This window comes from Oryzias latipes, chromosome 1 (assembly GCF_053564925.1).
Source record: "Oryzias latipes strain Hd-rR chromosome 1, Olatipes_Hd-rR_3.1".
Lineage (NCBI taxonomy): Eukaryota > Metazoa > Chordata > Actinopteri > Beloniformes > Adrianichthyidae > Oryzias > Oryzias latipes.
The window spans coordinates 12,592,498-12,612,520 of record NC_136237.1 but is presented as its reverse complement, the minus strand read 5'-3'; the positions used below and the strand labels follow the sequence as shown (position 1 = coordinate 12,612,520).

The 20,023-nt window shown below is 39.5% G+C and overlaps 1 protein-coding gene across 1 annotated transcript; it reads right to left on the bottom strand.

Moving 5' to 3' along the window:
* Positions 1–367: 367 nt before the first annotated feature.
* Positions 368–7,913, bottom strand: crybb1l2 (crystallin, beta B1, like 2). The gene is made up of 6 exons (XM_004066122.5): positions 7,754–7,913; positions 6,235–6,332; positions 5,740–5,858; positions 5,020–5,152; positions 4,769–4,911; positions 368–1,010 (listed from the first exon to the last, which is right to left on the bottom strand). The coding sequence occupies exons 2-6, from the start codon at positions 6,328–6,330 to the stop codon at positions 851–853; spliced, it is 651 nt and encodes a 216-aa protein (XP_004066170.1). The 5' UTR covers positions 6,331–6,332; positions 7,754–7,913; the 3' UTR covers positions 368–850.
* Between the last annotated feature and the right edge of the window lie 12,110 nt (positions 7,914–20,023).

Genomic DNA, 20,023 nt, shown 5'->3' with positions numbered 1-20,023 from the left:
CGAGAAAGCCATGTGGTCAAATGAGACCACATGGCCAAAAGAAATTGTCCTGTTTTGACCTTGGAATTTGGTTAAAAACGACCCAATTTGGGTTATTTTTATTAATGGACCATTTTGTGTAATGAAACTATTTTTTCTTCATTTTCATTTGTTTATTTTTGTTTTTTTAGAGTTAAGGGTACCCATAGGAAGAATAAAACAGAGGATTACATTTCTAACATCAGACTTTAGTGTTAGTGTGCTCATTTCAGTTGTTGAGAAACGTTTAGCAAGTTTTTAACAAGCTGATGGCAACAAAAGCTTTGTTATTGCTTTAAAAGTATCCTAATGTTTCTTGCAGTCACATGTGTAAAAAAAACATTTCAGGTGAAGCAGAATATGAGATGCTTTATTGGAGTTGGAGGATTTGGCAATAGATCCTGTGTACAGATAATTTGCCACAAGTTGTCTCTTTGTTGCTTTCTTCCGTCTCATTTTTTTACACAAAGCAGCTCGAATCTAAACCTGTTCACCCTCAGTCAGGCTCCAATGGGTTGCGTGATGGTTGACGTAGGTGAAACACAAAAGAGAGAATGTGAGGTGGAGAAAAGGAGGAGGGGGGAGAAGAGGGGAAGGTGAGAAGCCCATAGCTGACAAACAGACAGTGAGACAGGAAGAACAAAAATGGAGAGTCTATATAATCTAGGATTTCTGATTTCTCTTGTTAGCATCATAGTATAGTCATCCCTATATTCTGCTTGAAAAACTGAAAACACGTTTGGAGGGGAACCTTTACTTTTTTTACCTCCCTCCTCTATCTTTGTGCGTGGTTTGACCACTTTCCACCGGTGGCCCTCCTTCTCGCCGGTCTTTAGTTGTAGCAGCCATGTGGATGCCACTGCATGTCCCGGATGCGTCTAATAGACTGCATCTGAGGGCATCGAGCACCAAACTCATTGAAATGCCTGTAATCACCCTTCTCCAGCACGTACTGACTGCCTCGGTAGCCAGGGAACTGATAACCAACCCAGCTGGAAAAAAACAGAGGGAATATTTTATTAGAGAGTTGCAAAACATTCAGAGGGAATACTCTTTATGAAAAAAAAACGCATAAAACTATGAGAAGAACTGCAAACAAGTGTAACATGGTGAAGGAGAGTAAAGAAACAACTGAATGGATAGGCTAATATCCAACAAATGGAAACATTTTTCAATTTTAATACAATATAGATCTTTAAAACAAAAGTTAATCTGGAATACAGTTTTTTTACAGTTGGATTCACTGCAGGAATTCATCAGAGAGAGATGAAAAATCTTTTCTCTCATTTGACACCAAACACTGATGCTCATCACACGCTGACTGAGCTGTTGATAAAAAAAATTATATTCCTCAACTCAACTCAGACTTATCAAACTAGGCTGCTGTTAGAGATTGACGTCACAGGGACAGAAACTGAAAGGCTTTACTCTCTTTCAATGCCACTGTTGCGAAAGAAAAGTTCAATCATTTCCAATGATCCATTGCAAAATGGTAATTCAATTCAAATAAGCACCCAAACAAAATGATGTGCCAACTTGAGGATGAAGGCAGAGTTTCAGATGCAAGGGCATTCACAACTGTGCAAAAACTAAGGTTTATTTTTTTATTATAATGCTTTAAACTTCTAATATTTACAATTCACATTAAGTTGTTTTTGTACTGTTTAAACACTTAGGCAAATATATTTGATTACTTTGTAGGTTTTTGTTTTGCATTTGTGCCTTGCACACGCCTGTCAAAACATTCAGCTACATGTACTTCATTTACATTTATTTCAGTTGCATTTACTTACTCTCAAGAGTATGACATAATACTTTTACCTTTTACTTGAGTCATTTTACTATCAAAAACTTTTACTTGGATACCACTGGCTGTTTTAGTCAGGTATTTTATTTTACTTTACTTATTTATAGCTTTGACATTAGGGAGGAACAATGGTATATATAGACACTATATATTAATACAACATTACCTGTATGTGTAAACAGCATAAAAATGTTCAATTCAGCTGGTAAACGGGTTTCTGCTAATAAGCCCTGCCAGTAGAGTTCAGCTTTTGACTGTACGATCATACATCTACACCCCATTCAACAGGCTTAAGCCTTAGCCACATGCAGCCATTAGGAGGTTGACCTGTACGGGTCCACCAGGTTTTGAGGTTTTCCGTGCTTATTGAGAAGAGCAGCTGCATTTTAAGAGGAGCACAGGTGTGTCTTGCAGTTCCCTCGATGCTCATACGACCACCTCAAGGACGTCATGAAAATGGGACGTACCATTGTTGGGTGTGTGCTAAGTGTATCGTGAAGTATTTTTAAGGATAATGTAAGATACACGCACTTATAACTTACAGATGATGCTGTCGTACGGTGCCCTTATGTCACACTTTAGTACTTAGTAAGGTGCGGATTCTGACTCCTTACTGACCCCGCACAAACGCTGAAGGCACAGGGTGTGCAGGTGATACGGAAGTGCCTGTAGGACAAAAACTAAACTCTGATTGTCTAGTTTCCTTATTTCTAACAGTCAGAAGGCACGCAAAGAGTGCAAACGGAACGCAAACTTATCAGGTGAACAGCACTTACAGACTCCTTGTGCTGTGCTCAGGATTTGGGGGGGTTGAAAAAATGTAAAATCGGATGTGCTTGCGTTTCACCTTTTTCACCCTTACCAAACCTTAGTTGAATAACTGTTCACTACGACCTTTCACCTGCAACATGCCTGTAGTAAAAATGTGCATTAACATTTTACCCTACAGGCTCACCGAGTTCTACGATCTAACAAAAATTTTGCGTGGGCCACCAGCATGGCCCGTACAGGTTTGTCCATGTGACGCCTGCAGACAGGCCCTATCCACCTGTAAAGGCAGCTGTGACTACGGCGTTGACGTGTTGACGAATGGAGGAATTGTGACATCACAGACACAAGCAGCCAACTTGTTGTTAGGTATTTTAGGATTGTAGCAATAACGTGGATGGCAAATAGGGTAAAGCCACAGTGTATATTTTCATTGCAGGTTGTTGTTGCTGAGAAGAAGTGGATGTTTCTTTTTGTTCAAGAAATTCCAATATCTGGCAACAATAGTAATTTCACATTTTCACAAGTTCTAGAGTTAGTGTGAACACAGTAAATAAAGTCTCAATGACAGACTTATCTCTGACTCTTTTGTCTCACTTAACACATCTTAGAGTTTGGTGCACCTTATATGTGACAAGTTTCACTATAGGCCATTCCTTACGGGGGCACCTTATAATCGTATGTGCCCTGTTGATGCAAATGGATCAAAATAGCTCACACAATGTGATTCATTAAATGTGAAGCAGAATTGTAGCCGCTTTTTTGCATCTACATTTTGCCAATCGTTAACCTCTTAAGACCCGAGCTCTTGTTTGAAATGCCTTTTTTGATTTCGTAGTCACAGGTAATCAGAATTAACTACAGTGATAATAAAACCCACAATGTGATGTGGGTTTTATGTGGATGCCAAGTCTCAGGACGTTAAGGGAGGTAGGAACCAACTAGCACAACTTTATGCAAAAAGGCCAACAGTCATTGTAGCATAGAGGAGTCACACCACTACTAAGGAAACTAAGAGAAAACATCTTTTGAAAGATTATTAAGGCATAGGTTATCACATGTTTAGCATTTAAATCTTTGTGGTCTGAATAAGTAAAGAGCTGATGTGGAACTGCTCATGATAATCAGAGGCAACTTTAATTATGTCTTTCTATTTTCACAGTCTTACCCCTCCTTAATCTCTCCTGTACTCTTTTTCCTCTCTAAGCCCTGCAGCAGCTAACATTGAGACCTGTCACCCCTCTTTGGCCATTATCAGTGTCAGTACAGGCTGACCACTTCCTGAGAGTGGCCAGGAGTTGACCCAAACACCCAACCCAGTGACTGTGAAAGAAAACTGGACTAAGGGACTCCTACCCTCTTGTGTCCCAAATAGGAAGTACCCATTGGCTCCAAGAAGCCAAAATCCCATACACTTCTATAGAGAAATAAACAGTTGTTACTCAGTCATTTTATTTGTCAGAATAACCATTCTTGCTCTGATACCTTTTTAACATCTTCTTGCTAATGTTATCTATATTTTTTCTTTATCACTAGTTATTCAAGTTATTAACTGACCAATCAGATGCCTCAATAAAAGCATGTGGTGCCCACCGGCCCCCACCTCAAGCATTGAAGATGTTTGATTGACAGATTCTCCTGAGCTTTCGGTGGAAGGGGTGTGGCCTTCCAACAAGCTTACTCCTGATTGGGAACAGTAGTTGCCATAGGAACCTTGACTGAGACCAACCAATGCTCGCTGTCGTCGTATGTCTCCAGGTAGCGGCATCTATATTGCAGAAAAATGGTGACCAGGTTGGCTTCATTTCGCTGGAGCCGGAAGTAAGGAATTTTCTGTGGGTGATGTCACACTTACTCAGTCCAGTTCTCTTATACAGTCAATGATCCAACCCTAGAGTGTGTATCACAACAAACTGTGCACACCTCAAGCATTAAAGATCTCAGAACTCCTCTAAGGTTGGGGATTTGGCTTGTTGGTTCTAGCAGCCCAAATTTTGGTTATTTTCAACCCTCCAATATTCTCTGTGATCTAATTTTTACATAAAGTGCGCTTCCTTGTTTGTGATCTTTGTAAATCAGGCACTAACTGTTAATAGTTAAACTCTGACTGTGGCCTTTGTGTACAATCTCTTGTCAGCTGCCTTTACACACACAGAACAGTGTGACAGCACTCACGTTCCACAGCTGACCAAGATGCTGCCCACTCTGTCTGTGAAACCATAAGAGAAAAGGCTGGGAACATCATCGTCCATGATCTCCATCTTGCGACCTTTGTACTCTCCAACTTCATACAGACAGATCTTGTGCTTCTCAGGGTCCTGCAGCAAAGTGGATATAGAAAAGAAAAAAGCAGATGACAAACCATAAAAAGAGAACACATTACAGGTGGAAGTGAGTGAACACCGTATAGAATGAAGGGGTTTTACCATTCGCACAGGTCTAAAGGACAGCAAGTAGTCATTCTTCTGACAGTTACTCCAGGAGTCCCAGCGAGGATACTCTCCTCTCTCCAAAATGAACATTTCTCCACAGAAGTTCATCTGTTCAAAGCCCACAAAGCTGAGGAGAAAATAAATTCAAAGGAAAAAGAGGAAAAGGTTTCAGTTGGACAATTTTAATTTGAAAATCAAGCTTCCCTTGAAATTTTCACCTGACTGTGAATTGTAGACCAACTTTAATGTGTGCTTTTTTGTTTGCAGTAGGGTAAGAATTTTTAATTATAGCAAAAGAGTGTGATTTTCCAGACCCAAATCAAAAAGAGTCAAATTTTAAACTCATTTTAACACAATTGTATTTGTTTGAACGCTCTTAATGTTTCTTTTTTTTTTTTGTCAATGAAGTTCCTTTTGTGATGTGAACTTCAAAGAAATTGCTTTTTTATACCACATAATAACATGTTCATCTAGTAGCAGAATGACTCACTATGTAGCTTTCCTGTAAGTATTGAAACAAACACCTTTGCTCTAGAATCTGTGACATCACTTGGGAAACAAGCATTAACTAACGAAATGCAGAGAGCCTGATGTCACCTAATGGAAAGGCACATCTCTGTAATCACCTGCTCTCTGCATCAGGGAGTGTGATTTCCTGCGGCAGCTCTTACAAACGTGGGCATATGAGTTCCATTACGTATTTCTGCTACTTACGGCCCACAGTGGACGCGCAGGGAGCGCACCCTGTCCATGCCCATGTCACACACATTGACACACTCGGCATTGATCTCCATGCAGCGGCCCTGGAAGTTCTCCTGATCGTACACACACATCTGAGAGGGAGGTGGGGGAGAAATGAGACAAAGAGAGGACGAGTCGGTGAGGTTTCTACAGAGAAAACGCAGTGTAAGTGTGTTACCGCGTTGAAGCGTCTGAACAGGAAGCAGCAAAGATAACACATGTGGTGTAATGACAGCTATTCTCCCAGAAACTTCACACATTTTTCTGTCAGTCTTTGCTGTGACCATATTCTTTCAGAGCTTTAAAAAGCAGCAGATTGTGGCAGCAGACGTCAGCTCAGTAGGTAAACTGTTGGACTCACTACTGCACCCTCACGACTGCAAAACATGTCTGAAGGGGTTTTTGTTGTTGTATAAAACAAACAAACGCACAAACAAACCGTGCGGTGGCGTTGTGGATGCAGCATACCTTGTAGGACGTCATGCCCATCTCCGATTTCTTGCTCTGAGCAGCTTTCCCATCAGTCTGGGAAGCAGACTTGGACTTCTCTCCTCCAGCAGACATGACTGAGAGCCAGAAAGAAAAACTGCTCTCACTCTCACTTTACTCTATGCCAGTTCAATGAAAAAGGCTGCAAAGAGTGTGCACAAATGTTCATTTAGAACCAAAATATCCCAAAAGAAAAAGGTGGAAAGGTTATGAAGAAACACACTGCACAAAATATGAGCAGAAACTTGTGTTAAGTCAAGACAAAATGTTTCACACATGATGCAGGACAGGAGCGTCCTCTTCAGAGTTTCTCCAGCAGTCTGGCGTTAAGGACTGTGCTTGGCCAAACGTTGCTACATTCCATTTCATATTCAACCTCTTAAAGGTTTTGTTTAAAATGAACAGGAAAGGCGCGTAAAGTTCACTTGTTAAGTTAGTGAAATAGTTGGATGTGACGCCTCAAATGCTGCAATATTCATTAGGCAAATGTAACTCTGTAAGATGCTGCCCTAATTAACCCTTGTGCTATCCTAGGCATTTTAACATTGGGAGTTGGGTCATCTAGACCCACTAGACAGTGCGCTGAACCTTTTTTCTTCAATGATTTGTGATCTTCACTGGTGTCCATGGATTACATGAAATCTTTCCACCTTTATCCACCTTTGTCATGGTAGGAAGAACACGTCAATGTAAGGGTGAGGTCATCTAATTATGTTAAAAACATAATTTAAAACACATTTTAGGATACCACCAAGTAAAACACAACGAAAACGAAGAAATTGTCCACAAACATTAGTACTGACACTGCAACACATGCGCATGAGAAAGTACTTGTCTCACTAATCTAGAAAAATGTAGAAAAAGGAAAAATATTGTGTGGATAAAAAGGCAACCTTAGTTCTTACAAAAAGGCTAAACAAACATAAAAAAACTCATTTTGTTGGTATGCAACGTATATTTAAAGTTTCCTTGTAAATTGGTTTTATATTGTTTAGTATAAAAAAATATGTTTTTTTCAATCCTTCCTATTCAGTGTTTCAGAAAGATAAGATGATACATATTTGTACGATTGTTATTTATATTTGTAAAAAGATACGAAAATGTAAAAATATAGAATTAGGCACAAAACGCATAGAAATAAATCATCATACTCGTAACCATAAAGATATTTTTTTAACTACATAGAATTATCACTGTGTAAAAATCGCTGTACAATAAATAATGTTGCCTTGCCTAAATTGTTGTTGTTATGTATGTATACATATACATTTGTTTCAGAGCTAGTTAACTTAACTAGTATATCTAGTATGACTATTCAATCACAACAAATTACCTAATCTCATGAAATTAAGATCACATACAGGAGCACCAAAATGAACTGGAGGAAATCCCAGTTTAGGCATTAGATCAACATTTGACTCAACATTCAGGTCAGTTCCTTGACATGTTTCTGCCATCTGTCGTCTCAGTTTTGGAGGATATTTGTCCACCGTCTTACCTGCGGCAATGTGTGCGTACAGGAGTGGACTCTGGAAGGTGACGGTGCTGAAAAGGGACCCGGCCCTTTGTTGCTTTTATATGCTGGTGCCCAGAGAGAGGGGATTACACGCACAGAAACAAAGTTGCTGAGCCCACAGAACAGAAAGCCCACCATCATCAAAGAGAGCGAGGCAGGCAGGCCACAAGCAGAGGGAAGGAGGAAAAGGACTCCATGTTTGGACTTCCACAACTCAATCACTCTAACCTCACAAAAAGTACACAAAGTTGGAGCGAACTGAAATTCAAGCAGCTTCAGAATTAACAGTCACGTACTGCTGTCAAGGCATCATAATAATGGAAGTCCAGATTCAGAAGCCTGTAAGAACTATACTCCTCTGTGGATTTAGTGGTGTAATAAAGAGGCACTGGGACAAAAATAAACAGCAGAAGCAATAAACTGTCTGAAGCAATAGCATTACAGCACCCCCTGAATGAGTTCAATAACCAGAATCTTCCTCCTGATAGCAGCAGGACAAAGCTATTAAATTCCCTCCCTCCATCTTTTCCTCCTGCGTGGGTGGGCCTAAGATGCTGACAGAAAGTCCAGCTGTCTGCAAATGAGCAGACAGCTGTGCAGGAAGGGTGATGGGAAGTGTGGCGTCAGAGATTCAGAGCAGAGCAGGGCATGAAGAAACAGGGCCACAGGGTCATCTGGACCCCACAAGACAGTTTTTGTGATCCTCACTGGTCTCCATGGATTACATGAAATCCTCTCCACCTTTATCCGCCTTTGTCATGTTAGGGAGAACACATCAATGTAAGGGTGGGGTTATCTGGACTCCACTAGATATCACAAGGGTTAAAATGGACAGTGTGGACACCTGCCGAAATACAGACAAATAAACATACCATTGGAAAGGCAACAGAAATCTTGAAATTTTGCTTTCTTCACTGGTATCTTGGAGCCTCTTCAAATATGTCAGATTTTATAAAGTAAAGAGAAGTGTGCATTTGTAAATCTGCAATAGACTGCCATGCAAAGTTTAGCTTGTAACAATTTTTTTCAAATCTCAGCAAGCAAAACTGCAAATGGATAATTCATTTTTGGTCACTTTTTCAGCAGCATCAGAGAATCTAAAACCGTGTCAGATGTTTTCAGAACTTCAGCGCCACACTCTGCAGCTGACCTCCTGCCTGTGTCAAAACCTGATGCAGAATACTATTTATTATACTCCCCTGTCTTGAAAAAGGTCAATTTAATGTTTTTTTTCCTCTACTTCTAAAACGACAGCATTTTCACAACAATATCTGCAAGGGTTTCCATTACCTTTTCATATTTTATTCTTTAATTAAGTTCTCCTAGTCGCTTCGTCTATACAGTGCTTCTTTTGCTTTCACAAATTGCAATGTTCAAAGTAGGTTTATAATTAATTCATTAATTTTTTGCTCTAGTCCAGTTCCATGAGCTCAAATCTGGTCTGTGCATACACTACGTTACAAATTAATATGCCAATGATATATTTCTATGGTTTTTCTAAATACTCAATGCGAATGACAGCATAATCTTTAAGTCACAAACCATTAAAGTATATGTTAATAGTTATTGAAAACCTCCTAAAGATAACATTATTTTATTCAAAAATAAAAATCTTAAGATGCACTGTTCCACATTATTATTATGCAATTTCTAGTTTCTAAAGAACGGAAAATGGTCATTTGTTGAATTTGCTGCATTAGGTCGTTATTTACTCCAGCTATTCCAAACAAAAACATCTTAATATGTCCCATCATTTTGTCACATATTCACAATTCGTGCATCCATTGTTCACTCATTAGTGAACAAGACTGTCTTTATGGACTGTTTGTGAGAGCTTTCTGCATCCGTTTCTGCTTGTGAGTGTTGTTTAGCCCTTGTGCTATCTTGTGGGGTCCAGATGACCCCACCCTTACATTGATGTGTTATCCCTACCATGACAAAGGTGGATAAAGGTTGGAGAGGATCTTCACTGCACACCAATGAAGATCAAAACTCATTGAAGAAAAAGGTTCAGTGCAGTCCCTTGGAGGCACGTTAACGTTGGACACAAGATAGCATAGGGGTTGGGGTGGCCAAATAGAAGGTTCATGTCTAGCTGCAAGCCTCTGGAGTATCCTACACCTTGATGTTTGTGCGACTCCAGATACACCAACTGCTTCTAATATGTGCTTGCTACTTTATGATGGTATTTTAGCAGCTGCTCTCTTAATCTGATGTATTAATCAGGCAGAAACCTTCCTCATTCTGCCTCCATCTGCAACAACCCGTGTGTGGTCTGAATCAGCTTCAAATCTCTTAATAGTACGATGTTCACGCTTACGTTTTTGTGAAACATCCAAGGTTTTCATACCTTGTTCAAGGCATTTATCTATTTCATGTTTTTTTAGCAGCAGAGATCCTTTTTCTTCTTTCCTTGAAACTGTTGACCTGCTTAATAATGTGGAACGTTCTTCTTTAGTAGTTTGTCCTTTGGTTGAACTCACCTGGCAAACTATTTGTCACAGGTGTTTAAGATTGATGTCAGTGATCCAAAGAGCCCAAAGACACTATATCATCTATGAGTTTAACTGACAAACAAAGAATTTGATCTTTTTGACACCTAAATACAATTTGCATAATAATGTGGAACTCACTGTAGTTCTAATGTATCTTTCCATCAGAGGGGAAAATGTGTCTGCATGTCAAAAGAAGAAAAGTTCTTATAAGGCAGTTAGAAAAAACACTCTTGACATGACTTGCTCGTACCTGAATTGCCACAGTTTGTGTTTTTGTGGGTTGCTCTGTGCTTTCCAGAGAAAATTGTAAACATCCACCTAGTTAAATACCTACATCTTATTAAATGGGAAATAAATGGATAACTGCATAGATCTGCCTTAGTTCTTTGGAGCAAACCTTTTGCACAGCCACTCCAAATCCTCCTCATTCTATGCCTATAGCCTTCCATTGTTGCTCTATAGGATGGCTCTGCTGACCTGCATGGATGGACCACAAACAGCCTCGCATTCACCCCCGCACCTCAGTGGCCGTGCTCTATATGATGTGCTGAGTCGGCAGGGTGCGAAGGGTTGTAAAGACAGAAACAGAGGGCGCGCCATGCTTTGCTGTCAGCACACACGGAGCAGAAGCTCCGGAGAGCCAGGATTCTTACCAGCAGGAAACTGACGAGTTAACTAAGACGGCTCTGGGGTTCATCTGATCTTTTCCGCAAATTGAAATGTAGAACGCTCAGGTTACAGTTTGTTAAATGACTTTGTTCATAAACACACGCATGCGAGCCAGCTTGAATTGGTGAGTTAAAGGATAACATGCACATTTTGGGCCTCGAATTAAGTTTATTGGAAATGACTCAATCCTGTTGTGAAGTCAAAGAGAGGTCATGGGAAAACAATATTAATGTGGTTTAACAGAGTGTTTTCATTCCCCTTTGGTGTTCCTCATTCCATATGACAGTTACAATGACGTCAGGTGACAAATAGACCTTTGATTATGGAAGTGATAAATGCAGAATAAAGACACCCAGACGTGTGTCTCAAAGTTCCCTTATTTTATATATGAAACCCCGCCTCACAGACTCCAACCCCCAGAAAGGGTTACCATTGAAGATCTCTCTCTTTACGTGCTCTCCCGCTAGTTTACTGCCCCTCACACCCCAACCTCACATTAAGGTGCAACAAAAAAAGCGTGCGATGTCAGAGCCACCCAGTCGTACAGTTCTGATCCAGATGCCAACTCAGATTAAAAAAAATTGTTTGCAAGGCGGTTTATCTGAATGGACCGGAGCAGGAAGCTTGTGCCCGAACGTAGTTTCTACATGACAAATGTGATCTTATTTCATCTGCCGCCAATTCACCTGGATTTAAATCAAGAAAATCAATTGAATCCTTACAATTTTAAGCTTACTTTTCTTTATATATGTCCTCCATCATGACATAAATGCAACAAGAACATGTTAGAACACCAAAAACGTCATTTTCACTGGAGTGAGTCTTTAATTACGATGGTATTATTTTTGTTGTTTTTTTTGTTTGAATTTGTTTACAATGAATAATATGGAATGTTTGTTATCCAATTTAGGAAAATAACTTTGTATATTCAAGTTAACAAGCCAAATGTGAGATCTTCAATGTAAGGTGTTGCCACAGTGACATATAACGAAGGCTAACCTGCTTTTTAATCATTTAATGATGATCCTTTTTAATTTAAAAAGAGCTAAAGGCCTAAGTGTCCTTCAGTTCACCCACCCTAACCCCTAACACCGAAGGTTGCAACAAACTGATTTTCCTTAAAATGCACCCAGAAGTCAGTATTCCTCCAGTCCTGGTCATTTATGTTCAATATATACCCTTATGGCCTCAGTTTCTTGCAGAATTAGAGGCAGAGCATCATCCCATTCTGGGGTAAAGAGTTATATCTCACACTGGGTCTTTTTTTCTGACAATCTTGCAAAAATTGTCCAATCTAAGGTAAGTTGGGCAAAGATAAAAAATATGTACATGCGGGCTTCCAGTGCGCAGCCGCAAAGATGGCAGCTTAGAGTCTTCTCTCCTCCGACATTTGGAATTAAATTGCCCTTCAAACTCGACAAACGATATCCAAAGTGATTCCAAGAGATGGAAAAGGGCAAGATGTGGACCCGAGACAAGCAGGCTAAACTTAAGCCAAAGAAAACCATGCAAACTGCCGATTTTCCTGGAAGCAACAGCCCAGAGTGCCCACGTGCTGGTGTTAGCAGCGCATCGCCGGCTAATGCTAACGAAGACGAGCCAGATGAAGAAATCAACCTAACAACAATACTGACAGAAATAAAAAGTTTCCGCCAGGACAACAAACAACAATTGAGAGAAATTAAGGAAGAGATTAGCAAGGCAAAGATAAGGCTGGACGAGGCGGAAGAGCGGATTCTGAACGCTGAGGAGAGGCTGCAATCAATGGAAGAAGTCATGGAGGAGCTGGTGAAACTTCAGTCACAGCTAGAAACTCAACAATCTGACCAGGAAGGAAGGGCCAGACGAAACAACATCAGGATCTACTCTGTGGCGGAGGGCTCCGAAAATAAATCCCCATCAATGATACACTTTGTCGAAGAGCTGCTTAAACAAAATCTGTCATTAGCGGAAGACAGAAACCTCCAGATCGAACGAGCACACCGAGCCCTGGGTCCAGCACCACGAGAAGGGGGGCCGCCGAGATCCATTGTAGTAACGTTCCAAAGTTACAGAATAAAAGAGGAGATTCTACGAACGGCGTGGCAGAAGAAAGGATTCATCTGGAAGGGCGGACAAGTAAATTTTGATAACGACTATGCACCGAGCGTGCTTAACAAAAGAAAAGAATATGCAGAAGCAAAGAAGGTTCTGAAAGAAAAAGGGATCCGATTTCAGACCCCCTTCCCCGCCAAACTTCGAGTTTTCTACCAGGACGGAACTCGTGTATACAACTCTGCTGAAGAAGCGACGAGAGAGATGGCAGAAAAAGGATTACCGGTGACCGTGCTGAAACCAGCGGAGACGCTGTTGGAGCAGATCAGGAGGCTGACCTGGACTGTCAGCGGGGGACGAGGACAGAGACGGCGACAAGGAGGATCATCATACAAGGACAAGCTTGAAAAGTTCAGACGGGGCCCGCAGCAGGAAGACATGAATAAAAACTAAAAAACAGTGACAACAGCAGCCCAGATGAGTACACATATGCTGCAGATTTGACCATGATGGGTAAATACATGCTGATTCTTGTTTTTATTTTTATTTAATTTCTCTCTCTGGGTAAATGCATCCTTTCTTGAATTCTATTTACTAAAAGTGAGACAGAAACTCTTTGGTTTACTTCTGAGTAATGATTTTTATTTTGTTTATTTTCATTATTATAAAAAGCCGAAATGAAGGTAACGATTAGTCGGAGGGCTGAACTTTGAGCTGTACACTCACCATCAAAGACTTTGTCAGAGGGCCCTTTCTTAAAAGAGAGATTTTCCCTCGGGATGGCTGCATTACAACAACAACAGGGTTCTCAGAGGAACCCCACCTTTGGAAGTTCTGAGGAAAATTTGTGTTACTTGAATAAGAGCATTTTTCTAACTAGTTATCTTGTTTATCATTTGTTGGCTGCAGTTCAGAGCAGCCTGAAAGCTGTCTTTCCCTCATCCACTAAAATCCAGACACATCACAAAAATGATGGTGGATAAAACTATAAGAATAATTTCCTATAATGTAAATGGTATGCTGAATCCTATTAAGAGAAGTAAAATATTTTCAAAGCTTAAAAGGGAACGGGGACAAGTGGTTTTCCTACAGGAAACCCACCTAACAGAGGCTGAACATGAAAAACTGAGGAGAGGGGGCTTTAAACACATTTTTTACACATCCTATAAGTCAGGACACAGAAGAGGATCAGCTATTCTAATATCAAATCAGGTTCAATATGAACACATTTCAGAGACCAAAGATAAAGAGGGTCGATATGTAATGATCATAGGAAGGATTGAAGGGTCTTTGGTAACATTATTTAGTATATATGCTCCCCCAGGAAGTGATTGGCAATTTTATAAAAAAGTGTTCAATATTATCCACAGAATCTCGCGGGATACTTATAAGTGGAGGAGATATGAACATAAGATTAACAAAGATGGACTCATCTGGTTCTAGTTTATGCCACAAAAAACCTTTAGTTAACAAAATAAACTCAGTCATCAAAGAAATTGATATAATAGATGTTTGGAGGGAACTGAACTCAACTAGCCGGGACTACACTTATTACTCAGCACCACAATCAACTTACTCCAGAATAGACTATTTCTTTATGTTTGGAAAAGATCGACACCGAATCCAGTCATGCGACATAGGAACAATAGATATATCTGACCACGCACCAGTAGAAATGCTAATAAATATCAATGACAAGCCCAAATCTACAACATGGAAATTAAACCTAAGTGTACTAAATAATGCAAAAATAAAAGAAGAATTGGGTAAAGAAATAGAAATGTATTTTGAAGATAATGATAATGGGGAAGTTTCCCCAACTACAGTGTGGGATGCGTATAAAGCGGTACTAAGAGGAAAAATAATTTCGCTCTCCTCATCGTTAAAGAAGCGTAAACAAGACAAGCTTAATCAATTAACATGTCAACTTAAAGATTTGCAAAAACAACATAAAATTGGAGCGAAACATGATAACGGAACAAAGATAAAGAAACTACAAAATGAGATAGATGAGATATACTCAGAAGAAGTTAAAAAGAAATTGGTTTTTCTAAAACAGGGATATTACGAAGCAGGAAGTAAAGCAATGAAACTATTAGCATACAAATTGAGAAAACAACAAAAAGATAACACAATCACTAAAATAAGACACTCCGGAACAGAGGAAATACAATATAAACCAGAAGATATCCAAAATTGTTTTGAAGAATATTACAAAAATTTATACGCACAGCCAAAACTAGATAACATAAATGAAATAGGAACTTTTCTTGAATCCTTAGATTTACCTAAGGTCACACAGGAACAAAATAAAACCTTGGTGGCAGAAATAACGGAAAACGAGGTGAAGGCTGCAATATCCAGGCTTAAACCACAGAAGACTCCAGGTCAAGATGGCTTTCCAGCCGAGTGGTACAAATGTTTTAGGGCTCAACTAACTCCTAAACTTTGCAAAATATGTAACTGGGTACTACAAAAGGGAACAATCCCCTCCTCATGGAGGGACGCTATAATTTCAGTGATACCAAAAGAAGGAAAAGATAAATTAGATTGCAAACAATACAGGCCAATATCAGTGTTAAACGTAGACTATAAAATATTTATGTCAATATTGGCCAGAAGAATTGAGAAGATCTTACCTTCACTTATTCACCTTGACCAGACAGGATTTATTCATCAAAGACAGACCCATGATAGTTTGAGAAGGACACTACATATTATATGGAATATACAACAAAATAAGACACAAGCAATGCTTATGGGGTTGGATGCAGAGAAGGCATTCGATACAGTTAGATGGACCTTCCTGTTTAAAGTACTAGAAAAATATGGCTTACATAAAATTCTTATTCAGGCTCTACAAGCTGTATATAATAACCCCACAGCAAGAATTAAAATTAATGGTAGTCTTACGAAACCCTTCACACTGGAGCGTTCCTGCAGACAGGGCTGCCCATGCTCACCACTTCTATTTGCTTTATTTATTGAACCCCTCAGTCAATTAATTCGACAAGCCAAAGAGATAACAGGAGTGAAAATAGGAGGACAAGAACACAAATTATCATTATTTGCAGATGATGTATTAATCTATTAAACACAACCCCTGAAGTCTTTACCAATATTAATGTCATCCCTAAAAGAATTTGGACAATTATCAGGCTACAGATTAAATGTCCAAAAAACCCAGATCTTAACTCTCAATTTTAATCCACCAAAACAACTTTTGAATAAATATGACCTGATATGTACTACAAATACAATGAAGTACCTAGGAATTAACCTCACCCAAGATATTACTAAATTATTTGATGCTAATTATGCCCCTTTAAACTTAAAAATAAAATCTGACATTTCCAGATGGACTCATCTACCATTCCTTAACTTATCTTCAAGGATAGACACAATTAAAATGGTTATCCTGCCTCGCCTAATGTATCTTTTTCAGATGCTACCAATTGAAATAAAAGATCAGCAATTCATTGAATGGGACAAGATGATTTCACGTTACATTTGGAAGGGTAAGAGACCCAGAATACGATACAAAGTAATGCAACTGTCTAAGGACAAAGGGGGTATGGCACTACCAACCCTCAAGAATTATTATTATGCGGCTCAAATAAGACCACTTGTAGGTCTCTGCGATCCACAATTTAGAACAAGGTGGAAGGAAATAGAAGAGGGAGAACACACAGAACCTCCCATCCAAACCAAGATAGCAGATAGTAAACTGACAAATAACTCTGACGAAAACCCATGGCTAAAAATATCACTAAAAATATGGCGGAAAATAGCTAAAAACTGTAGTTTGGAGGGAGCAAAAAAGGTGCTGCGATGGGGAGCATACGACACAGATTTTATACCTAACAGGACAGACTCAAGATTTAAAATATGGAGAACAACAGGAGTCACAGCATACTGCAACCTAATAAAAAAGGGGGCAGTAAAAAGTTTTGAAATGTGTAAGAAAGAATACAGTTTGGAGAACAGGGATTTTTTTAGGTACTTACAGATACGACATAGACTGAATGGGATCCTGGCTGAGGGATCAGGAAAATTAGACAATGACATACTGAAAGTGTTTATAACAGCCTATACTTCTGGGGGCGGACGAAAAATAATATCCAAACTGTACAAGGGTCTACAGGACTCCCGATACACAAACACTCATTATGTTAAGAGTAAATGGGAACGAGAAGGAAGATTGCACATCACTGAGGAAGAATGGGAAAATATCTGTAAATCCCAATGGAGAACCACTCATTCACATAGTTGGAGGGAATTTGGATGGAAAAGCATCATCAGATTCTTCATCACCCCCTCACAAAAGAGGCATCAAGGTGTTGGTACAAGCTGTTGGAGGTTATGTGGCTCATCTGAAGCCAACCACTACCATATATTCTGGGATTGTCCTGTACTCATATCTTTTTGGCAAGAAATCCATAAATGTTTGGAGATGACATTTCAAGAAACCTTTCCCTTTAATGCCTTAGCTCTATACCTGGGAACAGTAACACAACACATGCAGTCTGCAGCAGACCAATATTTAATGAGAATATTGCTGGTGGGAGGGAAGAAGGCTTTGACAAGAAAGTGGTTACAACCTGATGCTCCAACAGTAGATGATTGGTATAAAACAATACATGATATTTATGTTATGGAAAGACTGACTTTTGCAATAAAGACGCAAACAGATAAAGGTTTGAGATGGTGGGCAAAATGGGTCAAATATATTGGACCTCTTAGACCTGACCTTCTTTAATTCTAACAAAAAATAAATAAATAAATACTTCTCTATTACAAGATAACAGATAATGTGGGTTTATTTGATTGATTCATCCTTTTTGGATAAGAGTGTGATTGACAGCTGCTCTGTTTTTGTTTTGTTTTTTTCTGTTCATATAAAAAAGAGGGGAAGAGTACAAAATGATCAAAAACACGCATTCTGATTTACTGACAGAAAATATATTTGATGTAAAATGGTGTTTAACTTGGAAACAATGTAACAATGATGTAAAAGTTGATATTCCCTGTCAAAAATATAAATAAAAAAAAAAAAAAAAAAAAAAAAATATGTACATGCTTTTTGATTACTTTTCTCACCACTACTAAGCAGTAGAGTCCTTATGAATAGTATTTTTAAAGATATTTGACAGTTTGGATTTGTTACTACAGGCTAAAAAAAAATGTTACGTTGTAACTGCGGCACCGTATCTAAACAGCGTTCAAAACTCGCATATTTTGTTTCAAAACTGCTATTGCACAGATTATTTACAGTCAGTGTTGTGGTGGGGTAAACGTGATTTCTGTTCGTCATTGTTCTTGAGGTCTGTTCTAAAAATGAACATGGCTTCATTCTATAGAAAGCACCATATGGACGGTGGTGCAACGCTCCATCTGTGGATGGTGAAGACAGACCTGGTGAACAATCTGTACCAGGTGATCACACAACCATGTTGTGCAGAGATGCAGCTTGTTTGGGGTCTTTATGAATCTAACTGTCAACACACAGATCAAAATGCTGCTTATTTCTAGATTGATTTCTTCTTTCTAAACTAGGTGATGAAATCAGAGGCAGTGATGGAAGCAGCAGTGACGAAGACTCTGATGAGACGCATCAAAAACATCTAAGCACCAGAGCTGCAGCTGCAGGAGGGAAACCAGCAGCTCCTCCTTTCTGCTGAACAGCAGCTGAAAGGAAGAAACAATGAGGTGCAATCAAAGTCATTCCTGCACAGGAAGTCCACACAGACGCTGAGGGACTCCGACCAGAGCTGGTACATTTCACAATTAGACTGAAGCAATGCAGACTTTCTGCATTGAAAGGACAATTCTACAGAGCTTTGGGTTTATAATGTGTTTGTTTTAGTTCATAGTTTATTAGTTCTGTCAGTCATTCAAGTAAAAATACTGAGTTGCATGAATAAAAGTCTTTTCATACTGGAGATGGGAACAGGTTTTTTTCTTTCCATAGATGCCTGCTATTGTTGAATTGTGACAAACTTAAAATTATATCTATTTTGTCAAATTTACCATCTCATTCTAACTTAACATCTACTTGAATAAAAAATCATGATTGAAAAAATATTGCTTATAATTGGGAAACAAATTCCGGCGTTAAAGGGTTAACTGTCATGGTGCCTCTGTCAGACTCCTCCCCCTCCAGCTCTGCTCTGCTCCTGATCACCGCCAGCTGTCGTCACTCAGCTCATCACCCTCTGCTGCTCAAAAGGAGACCCAGCTCTGGTTTTCAACGCCAGTTCGTTGCCCCTTATGGTGACTAAGCCTGGTCTTGTCATGCTATGGTTGAATATTGTCTTGCTCTCGTTCTGGCTCTAACCATATTCTCCTGCCTCAGGAAAACCACTTCACGAGTGACGTCAGTTGGACCCTCTACCAAGCTTGTTGGAAAACCTGAAGACCTCTTGGCCTACGCTAACTGCGCTAACACCTCCAGCCACGCCACAAGCCATTGTCCAGTCCGGACCTCTTCTAATCAAAGCCTAAACCATCCTGGAAGAAACAAATCATTTCTTACCTGCCACTTACCTGTCCTAATTCTGGGTTCGCCACGCTCTGAAAATCGTGACATTAACAACTTTTACAGACTGCAGATGTGCACACACTGGATGAATGGATGGGTTGACAGACAGGTGGATTCTGGCTTGCATATAGGATCCTGACTCGCAACAGGGGTAAATTTATTTGAAGACATGGACACTAAATCCCTGCAGTCCTATGCAACCTGGCAAGTCTGTTTCCATCACCAACAATAGTGTCTCTGAATAAAAACAAAATATTGCACTAAGTTCTAGCTGAAATATTTAGTGTTAAATGTAAAAAAAAAAAGATATCTGTCTTTGACAAATTGCACTGGTTTTAAATGTAAGATAAATTTTGCATCAGTATAGATTCCATAATGTAAAGAGACTATGCACTAAACCAGGGGTCTGCAACCTTCAGCCGTACTCGTCCAGACCTAGTAAGAGCCGCAGTAAGAGCCGCAAAGTCTTGTTTTACTCCTTTGGGGTACTACTTTGTATTCATTGCCTATTTA